At 37.4% G+C, this 10,443-nt stretch overlaps 1 protein-coding gene across 1 annotated transcript; it reads left to right on the forward strand.

Moving 5' to 3' along the window:
* Window positions 1-1,023: 1,023 nt before the first annotated feature.
* mmachc (metabolism of cobalamin associated C) lies at window positions 1,024-5,476 on the forward strand. Its single transcript, XM_079830314.1, has 4 exons — window positions 1,024-1,134; window positions 1,337-1,534; window positions 4,757-4,909; window positions 5,081-5,476. The coding sequence occupies exons 1-4, from the start codon at window positions 1,045-1,047 to the stop codon at window positions 5,420-5,422; spliced, it is 783 nt and encodes a 260-aa protein (XP_079686440.1). The 5' UTR covers window positions 1,024-1,044; the 3' UTR covers window positions 5,423-5,476.
* The last annotated feature ends 4,967 nt before the right edge of the window (window positions 5,477-10,443 follow it).

Here is a 10,443-nt window from a genome sequence, read left to right on the forward strand (position 1 = left end):
CGGGGTTCGACGCCCCGACCGGGAGGCTTCTTCATTATGACGGCCACAAAACAGCGCCATGAAATAAACCTGTGGTCGAAAATATATTGCATCGGTAGTGTTTGAGCACTACCATAGAGAATGAATGGGAAAAGTTAAGGGAAGTTAAGCTTAACATTATCGGCTCCCGCGCGGAAGACCGGGGTTCGATTCCCCGACGGGGAGGCTTTTTCTGTATGACGACACCTCGTATAAGCTCAGGTTTTACCGTCCATCTGCTGATAAAGCCAACCCCCCGTTCCAGACTCACCTAATGATGATCAGCTGATTGCACGGGATAGTCTTACTTCCACAAAAACGTTTGTAAAAGGTGTTTTTATGCATGTTTGGCCTGGGTTCGTGAGGCATTTCTACTGTTCTGACCAGCAGGGGCCACCAGCGTGTGGCGCTTCCAAGAAGTGAATAATTTTGCCAAGCGTTTGGTTCAATTGACCCAAAGCTTTGAAAAGCTTCAAAACACTGTTTTTGAACAAATGCGTGTGGCTCTGCTGTGATCAGAGCGTCCAAAAAGCGACTATAAGAGCCAGTCCTCGTTAGTATAGTGGACAGTATCTCCGCCTGTCACGCGGAAGACCGGGGTTCGATTCCCCGACGGGGAGGTTTCTTTTTTTCTTTATGACGGCCAAACACCTCGCATAAGCTCAGGCTTTACCATTGATTTTGACATTTTTCTTGGGTTAATAAAGTTCGTATTCATTTTTTTGATAAATTATTCGTAATAAAGTCCAGCCCATTTGTTTTTAAAAACGGTAGATGAAGAGCTTCAGTTACACAGGGCACTGTATTTCTAATCAACATACCAAAAGCCTTTGGAATACACTTCCATACCTTATCATATATAGAGTGACTTGTCACAAATAAAATATACCTATTGTTCCAAATTGGGGAATTGTGAGGGGAAATAAAACGCACACACACACACGGGACTGAGGCTCCAAACTCCTCTCCACTACGCGGCGCAAATGCACGCCACAAAACACCGCAATAATTCAGAAAAGAAGAGACATGGCGATCTCCAGCGAGTGCGTGGAGGATCTTTTAGGGACTTTCCGTGAGTCTTTAAAAGCGCAAGGTTTTGAAATATACCCTTTTAAGGTAATATGTCCTGCTCCACGAACATAATAAAAGCAAACAGGCTCGATAATGAAAGTATTCGACGTCTGTGTGTATTGTAAAGGTGCATTATAATGTTGTCTATCCACTGTTCTGTTCCAAACCACCTGTGCACGTACACATGTTTAGACAACACTGCTCTGAATGTGACCACTAAAGCTCCCTCTGTGTGTTATTATGGTAGGTTGGCTGGTACAATGCAGTGCTCTCTCATGGCCATCACCTCCCTTACCCAGAAGACACTCTGGCTGTGGTGGTCCTGAGCACGCCCTCCATGTTTGAGCGCTCGTTCCTGCCCTTCCTGCAGAGCCGGCGCTGTGAGGGCCTCAGGGACCCCATAGACCAGTGCAGCGCTCACACGCTCTCATCCTCCGTCTCTCTGGTATGATTCAGGGCAGGTTTACACTGCCTCTGGTCACACTCACATCATAACCTGGGTTTCGGGGACCCCCGGGGTTAAATACATTTTATTAAAGGGTTAGTTCACCCAAAAATGAAAATTCTGTCATTAATTATTTACCCTCATGTCGTTGGACACCCGTCAGACCTCCGTTCATCTTCAGACACAAATGAAGATATTTTAGTGTAAATCTGATGCTCTGAAAGGCCTCCATTGGCTCAACTTTACACTCTCAAGACCCTTAAAAGACACTAAAGACGTCGTTACAAAGTCCATCTCACTACAGCGGCTCTACAATAACTTTATGAAGCGATGAGAATAGTTTTTGTGCGCAAAAAACCCTAAATAACGACTTATATAGTGATGACGATTTCAAAACAAGGCATCATGAAGCTTCGAAGCGTTATGAATCAGTGAGTCGATTCAGCAGTTTGAATCGCCAAATTTCAGCAGTTTGACACGCGATCCGAATCACGAATCGACTCACTGAATCATAACACTTCGAAGCTTCATGAGGCCGTGTTTTGAAATCGTCATCACTATATAAGTCGTTATTTAGGGTTTTTTTGCGCACAAAAACTATTCTCGCCGCTTCATAAAATTATTGTAGAACCACTGTAGTGAGATGGACTTTGTAACTTTAGTCTTTAGTGTCTTTTAAGGGTCTTGAGAGTGTAAAGTGCATTGAGCCAATGGAGGCCTTTCAGAGCATCAGATTTACACTAAAATATCTTCATTTGTGTCTGAAGATGAACGGAGGTCTGACGGGTGTCCAACCACATGAGGCTCAGTCATTAATGACAGAATTTTCAGTTTTGGGTGAACTAACCCTTTAAAATAAAAAAATACACTTTAAACACTTTCATTTGTTAACATTAGTTAATGTATTAACTAACAATAAACAAAACATTTGTTACAGTATTTAGTCAACTTTGTTAATGTTAAAGGCACAGTATGTAATTTTTCATCTCTTGCTCAACTCAAAGGCGTGTCTTGACTCTTGAGTGGGCGGAGCTTTTATTCTCCCGCGAGCGTTTTCGCTTCTTCCCCTCGTGTGTGTGTGTGTGTAACGCAGCGCTGTTTGATCATATCACACACGTGAGTGTGTTAAAGCGTTGCGTTGGCTCGGCGCTACTATGAGACACTTGTTCACACTGCAGTGAGCGAGATCATATGAGGCGGTAAAACATGGCCCTCTGTGCGTTAAATCAACAACACCAGATTTACTATTATTTCTCTGGATTTAAACATTCTCGGAAACATTTGGGATAATGTACACAAGTCAAAAAAATATATGGTTTTTGGATATTTTAATAAAAAATCGTACATATTGTGCCTTTAATAAAAATACAGTCGTGCATTAACATTAACTAAGATGAATAAACGCTGAAGTATTGAGAATGAGGAGAAACGTCATGGTCGCCTGCTGTCACGTGAGTCTGAGCCCGTCCACCATTTTGGGATCCCACGCTATCGGTTGCCAGGGGCAACATTGTAAGAGCGATACAGAGATCAGAGCAGGAAAGACGGCTCGAGGAATTATCATCGTGGCGTTTAAGCGGAGAAATTACGAGAAAACTTAGAAGAAATGGAGAAGAAGAGGTCTCTTACAGGGAGAAACTTACTACCAGCGCCAAGCTGAGGTATTTAGAGAAGCTGACTGATATCAAAAACGTTGACCTACGAGCTGCCACGGCAGAACTCAGAACTCTTTAACACCTTGCACTGAAATGTTTCTATAAATATATTTCCTGTGCATTCTGAATAATAAATAAATATATCTCCCCACTATCCTGCAGCAGTCGAGTGCTCGTCCTCATTAGCAGTGTTTTTCTCTTACTGATCATATTTTATACCTGTTGAGTTTACAATTCTAAATGAATTTGACTAAAAATTCAATGATCGTTTGTGTGCGCTGGTGCTTTTATTCCAGCCTTCTTAAGTAGAATGAATGCTCGGTACGTGCCTTAAATGAATGTAATGTTAACAATGTTAAATATTGAATTCATCTTAAACAGTGATGCACACAGTAGGAAAATGACAAACTAGGCCTACCTTGAATATTAATTAACGTTTTGGGCATAAACATGTTTATAACATACAGTAAAATGACTGACAATGAAAAATGACAGAATAGTGATCAACATGTTTAATACAAATAAATAAAGGTTCGTATTGATCAAGTGTCTCACACTTCAGCATCGCGCTCACTAGTTAAGACCATGACTGACACCCTGTGGTGAAATAATGGCGTACGTTTACCAGCCGCTGCTTTCTCAGATCGGCTTGGGTGGATTAACTTCATGTTCAGTTGAGTTTGGAAAACTATGTACATAGTAATCATCAGAATATCTCTTCTCCAGTCTCTGTCCGAATCCATTACCTGGCGGGCAGACCCCCAAAATGGCGGAAGGGGGGCGGGGCGCTGTGTCGTGACGACATCTCCTCATTCTCAATTGTTCATTATTAGTTCATGTTAACTAAAGTAGTTAACCTTACTATAAAGTGTTACCGTATAAATTACATTAGATTAATATAAATTGATTTAAATACATAAAAATGATTTAAATACATTTGATAAACGAAGAAAAATACAAATTTCAAAACTTGATTCAAATAAAGAAAAATGATTATAATATAATTTAAATAAATAATTATAATATAATTAAATACAAATAATTATTGTAAATAAATGCATTGATTTAGATAAAGCAAATTATTACAATAATTCAATTAAATTTGATTTAAATATATTTCATTAAAATAATCTGATAAATATATTAAAATACATTTAAAAGTACTACAATTAGTAGAAAAATGCAGTGATTTAATGTAATGGAGCACTAAATATGTTCCACATTTATAATATTAATTTTCCACAGTATTAATTGGGTCTTTATACATGAAAATATACGGTTACACTTTATTTTAAGGTGTCAGTGTAATTATGTATTTAAGTACTGAGTGATATTGATCAACTACATGAACTTATTTAAAGTTAGGGTTTGGTTGAGGGTTAGTTGCATGTAAATATGCACATGTACACAATTAAGTACATGTCACATATGTAACAGGACACTGTAAAATAAAGTGTTACCTAATATCCCTCACACAAGGATGATCATGTTTGGGGTCTGTAGCGTCTAAAAGATCCCGATTCCATTATCCGACCGTATGTTTTAATCTCTCTCTGTTTTCTCTCAGTGTTTTCCAGATCAGTCTGTGGATGTCAGTTATGATTATGAGATGCTGCCCAACAGAAGACCCAAGTTTCTCGCACAGACTGCCGCCCACATATCAGGAGCCGCGTACTACTACCAGAAATCAGACATCCACAGTCCACCGTGGGCTGATAAGGTCAGCCACAAACTGCCCAACTAAAGCAAACACTGATCCCCATAATGGCGACCAGTATACCGTTTATGTTGAACCGCTGTTCCTCCAAGATCTTCCAGTGGCCCGTCTCGTCTATGCTAACGTCTAATGTAAAGATATTGTCCTGAAAGTGTTTCTCCTTACTCTACACAGAAGATGTTTGGAGTCTGTATACACCCCAAGCTGGGAGGCTGGTTTGCTATACGAGCCCTGCTGGTCTTTAAGGACGTGCGAGTGGGAGCGGATCTCCAGCAGAAGGATCCTCCAGACTGTGTGAGCGCACAGGAGGACCGGATCGAACTGCTGGAGAGGTTTAACTTCCGCTGGCAGGACTGGAGCTACAGAGACATGGTTCCCACGGAGGAGAAGTACTCCGATCAGCAGAGAGAGTATTTCATTACTCCTCCAGGACAGCGGGGGGAGCTGCTGAGACGCTGGGGCTTTCTGACGGACACCAACCCACAAACAAACGGGGCTGATTACACACCTTCTTAGCTGTGTGGAAGCATGTTTACGGGATTAAATCAATAAAAAAGACAATTATCTTGCTATTCTTGCAGTTTCAGGGTTATATCTCACAATTCGTACTATTGTTCTCAGAGTTTGTATTTGCAATTTGGACTACATAGCTTGAAATTGCAAGTTTATATCTCAAAATTGTGCCTTTTATGACAGAATTGTGAGATAACTCGCAATTACCTTTTTAAAAATCTATTTAGTGCTTATTTTGAATTGAATTCAGTGTGTTAAGATATTGTGTACTGTACATTAACACTATTTTTACTGTAATCGTCATGCGCTCTCAAAGAAAGTCCAAAACGGATTCGTAGAAGTAATCACGTTCCAAGGGCATTCACAGCACTTTTTTTACGGTCTATGCACTGAACCAGCAGCAAAATAAAAATAACTGACTGATGAAACGCGACGACAAACACATGATTTCGTTTGTGTGTTTTTCAAGCCATCTCAAGGTATTTATTGACAATAAAGTATATGAATAATGCAGTGTTAATTGACATCCTTTTTAATGTTTAGTATCTTCTGCTCACCAAGGCTCCATTTATTACATAAAACAGCTGTTTACTATGTGAATATATTGTAAACGTGTAATTTATTCCTGTGATCAAAGCTGAATTTTTAGCATCATTACACCAGTCTTCAGTGTCACATGATCCTTCAGAAATCATTATAATATGAGGATTTTCTGCTCAAGAAACATTTATGATTATTATCAATGTTGCAAACAGTTGTGCTGCTTATAAATGTTGTGGAAACCATGATGCATTTTATTGTATAGGGTTCTTTGATGAATAGAAAGTTAAATGAACAGCATTTATTTTCATTAAATAAAGCACTTAAATAGAAATCTTTATTTATATTATAAATGTCCCTTGGGCTCAATTTAATGCATGTTTAATGAATAAAAGTATTAATTTCTCTCTTTTTTAATCTTACCACAAAAGTTTGAATAGTATCATGGTTTCCACAAAAATGAAGCAGTTTTCATCATTGATAATAATCATAAATGTTTCTTGAGCAGCAAATCAGCATATTATAATGATTTCTGAAGGATCATGTGACACTGAATACTGGAGTAATGATGCTGAAAATTCAGCTTTGATCACAGGAATAAATTACTTAATTTCTTTTTACTATATATTCACATAGATAACAGCTGCTTTACATTGGCATAATATTTCACTGTATTACTTTTTTACTGCATTTTTTATTAAATAAATGCAGCCTTGGTGAGCAGAAGTCTTTAAACTTTTCTAAACGGTCTTGTTCAGTGATATTTTTTTAACATTGCATACAATCCATGGGTACTTAATGCACAAGTGTTTGTAGTGCATAAACCAATCATAAAATTGGCATAAAATATAAGGGAAAATATTATGCATATTAGTGGTTATTGTTCAGCAGTGTATTTGATATCTTACTGGATTAAAAGCAAGAGATCAATTAAATCTGTCAATTAGACAAAGGTCAGAAAAAACAGGTATTATACCTGACATTTCTGTCCCCCTCACTTCTGAAAAGACGCTACGCCCCTGGTAATCGATGTGCCATGGGAAAATATATGACAATTTGTGAAATATGTACGATGTGAGAACATTTATAAATGATCATTTGTTTGTTTGATTTTAATTTAATAGAGACTTTGGGGTGAGCATTCTGTCATGGGAAAGTACAGCTTGACATGCATTTTTTATTATTTTAATTATTTTATGAATTTAATTAGATTTTATTGTATTTGCTTGGCACAACAACTTGTATACACTTGTATATTTGCAAAACTTGATTAGTTTCCACCCTCATACCGACTGTCAGAAACACTTGGTTTTGCTGCTACTATTTTTTGAGGTCTGAAACTTCTAGTATTTATTATAGTAAAATGGCCAAAGAGAGTCTTGACCGGTGACCTTTAATGACTTCCTCACACAGCAAAGATAGCTTTGTTAAAGGGGCCATGAACTGCATTTATTGTTTTACATTTGTGTTAATTTTGACAGCAAATTTTGATTTAGTTTTAGTCATAGTCTTTTCACTAAAATGCAATTTAGTTTTAGTCACCTGAATTGTTTCTAGTTTTAGTCGACTAAAATTTAATGAGTTTAGTTCAAATGTAATGCATTAATTGAGCATTTAAAGGGTTAGTTCACCCAAAAATGAAAATTAGCCCATGATTTACTTGATAAAGTTTTAAATATGGATATTTTTCTTACACAAACACGTCGATTCGCTTCAGAAGGCCTTTATTAACACCCCAGAGCCGCGTGGAGCAGTTATTTGACGGACAGATGCACTTTTTATGGACTTCAAAAACAGAGCAACTATTACTGCTATAATAATGCTTGGATTAGCCTGGACTTTTTCTATATAAATATTCGTCTGAAAGAAGAATGTCATATACACCTAGGATGAGCTGAGAGGGTGAGTAAATCATGGGCTAATTTTCATTGGGTGAACTATCCCTTTAAGCATCACATAACCGACTGTTACTTGAATACATGTCAAAACTATCATTTTGACATAATCGTGTTTTTGAGCGTTCAAGCCAAAAAAAAAAAAACCACAAAAGAGCTCAATTGACTACTTATGTTTGTTTTTTAGAAACATCTATACAGTTTTTATAATGTTGCATTTCTGTTTTAGTTAGTATATTAGGTTAAGCTAAAGCTTCAAATAATTTCAAGTAGGCTAATTCATATTTTTAATGGTTTTAGTGAACTATTATAACCCTGATACTTTATTGAATATGTGTCAAATACTGTTCTTAGTCTTTCCTCCTGACTATGAATTAAATGGGAATGAAATTAAATACAGTTTATTGTGTAACCAAAAACATAAATATAATGCGTGACTTTAATTATAAACAAGCTGGAAATACATCGGGACTCTTATTTTGAAATGCTATTGTAGTTTAGATGAGGAGATCAAATATGCATTTTTACAACCGTCTAAAACATTTTACTATATAAACACGGTAAAGTAAACATTGTCATTATTCCTCAGCATTAGTTCATAAACATGACCTGTCATAAATGTGTGTTATTGATTGATTGAGCCGCTCTGAGGCGCCTGGAGAAGCTCAACAGCTCCGTGTTTTCCCGCCATTAGATCCGCACGTTACAATTCAAATGTGCTCATCCGTTACACAGGACATCCGTTCTGACCGGAGAAGATTTTCATCATAGTTTTTGTCATCCAAAAGTGTTTTTTATTTAGTTATCGTCTCGTTTTCGTCAGGATTTTAACACTCTAAATTCTAAATATAATGTTATCAAGATTTTTACATAAAAAAACATTGTAATTTAGAAGTAATAAACTATTTTCTGACCCTCTCTTTAAAACACTCATTCTAGATTGGGTAACAGTTCTGCATATTAAAATACTTCACATAGTTGAAACATTTGCCAACTATGTGAAACATTTTTGCGTATTACATATGTTTTATAAGTCTTGGTTGTGGAATATAAAGTTGAAATACTGAGTTTACAGTTATAGTTAACAGGATAACTTGTGGTGTTAAACAGAATTATGAATAAATAAATGTGCCACCATTTGTCTTGAAAAGCATATCTATTGTCATTGAGACAAAATGTCCACACCTATTTAATCCCACGATTCAATTAAATGAAATGATTGAATCACGAGCAATGGCTACTAATCAAAGACACTGACATCACAACAAAAGGGTTACAGCCATAGATAGAGACGGACTAAATCACTTAAAAGATCAAATCTCAAACTCACAATCATAACTTGGCATCAGTGTCATTTTATGCAATGAATGCACGTTCATGTCGTTTCAACGCATTTGAATGCTAAAGCTTTAAGTCATGTAAGGTGATAAGTTGTCCGTTTTCAACAGACGTACAATTGTTTGTATTGCTTTAGGCCAAGTATACAGAGCCTGATAAACAAAGGCAAAGGTTGCAAATGATTTTTTAGGACCTCTCTATACAACATGCCCCTAAAATGTTTGGTTGTCCTCAGTGACCGCGGGGGAAACAGACGTGAAGCCGTTATGTCACACGTGTACTCTGGTTAGCGGGTGACTGTCCAAATGTGCCAGATGACACTATGACCGTATTGCATCACGTTAAACGTTACGCAAGCTGCTCACTGCCCTCAAGTAATACATAATGTAAGACATTGATTTTGTTTTCCTATAAACAAGATATGACAGTTACACTATAATAGTATAGTACACTCTAAAAAATGCTGGGTTAAAAACAACCCAAGTTGGGTTGAAAATGGACTAACCCAGCAATTGGGTTGTTTTGACCCAGCTGTTGGGTTAAATGTTTGCTTAAAACAACCCAATTGCTGGGTTAGTCCATTTTCAACCCAACTTGGGTTGTTTTTAACCCAGCATTTTTTAGAGTGTAAATAAACATTGTACAACCCCAAATCAGAAAAAGTTGGGACAGTATGGAAAACGCAAATAAAAAAAAAAGAAGTGATTTCTAAATTTACTTTGCCTTGTATTTCATTGCAGACAATATGAACACAAAATATTTCATGTTTTGTCTGGTCAACTTCATGTCATTTGTAAATATGCATCCTTTCCTGTCATTCAGACCTGCAACACATTTCAAAAAAAGTTGGGACAGTAAAGCATTTACCACTTTGTAATGTTGCCATTCCTTTTCACAACACTTAAAAGACGTTTAGGGACTGAAGACACCAAGTGATGAAGTGTTTCAGGTGTAATTTTGTCCCGTTCTTCCTGCAAACAAGTCTTAAGGTGGGCAACAGTACGGGGTCTTCCACACATTCTCTATTGGAGACAGGTCGGGGCTGAGGCAGGCCAGTCAAGTACCCGAACCCTCTTCCTCCGCAGCCAGGACTGCAGAATGTGTGCAGAATGTGGTTTTGCATTGTCTTGTTGAAATATGCATGGACGTCCCTGGAAAAGATGTCTTCTTGAAGGCAGCATATTATGCTCCAAAATCTCTATGTACTTTTCAGCATTAATGGTGCCTTCACAGAAGTGCAAGTTACCTTTG

Source organism: Gobio gobio, assembly GCF_949357685.1.
Source record: "Gobio gobio genome assembly, chromosome: 12".
Classification (NCBI taxonomy): Eukaryota; Metazoa; Chordata; class Actinopteri; order Cypriniformes; family Gobionidae; genus Gobio; species Gobio gobio.

What these genes read in the sequence shown, in the direction of transcription:
- mmachc (XM_079830314.1), top strand. Translation starts at nt 1,045, where the DNA reads ATGGCGATCTCCAGCGAGTGCGTGGAGGATCTTTTAGGGACTTTCCGT. An exon ending in TTGAAATATACCCTTTTAAG is followed by an intron (nt 1,135 to 1,336) that starts GTAATATGTCCT and finishes TTATTATGGTAG; the next exon opens with GTTGGCTGGTACAATGCAGT. An exon ending in TCTCATCCTCCGTCTCTCTG is followed by an intron (nt 1,535 to 4,756) that starts GTATGATTCAGG and finishes GTTTTCTCTCAG; the next exon opens with TGTTTTCCAGATCAGTCTGT.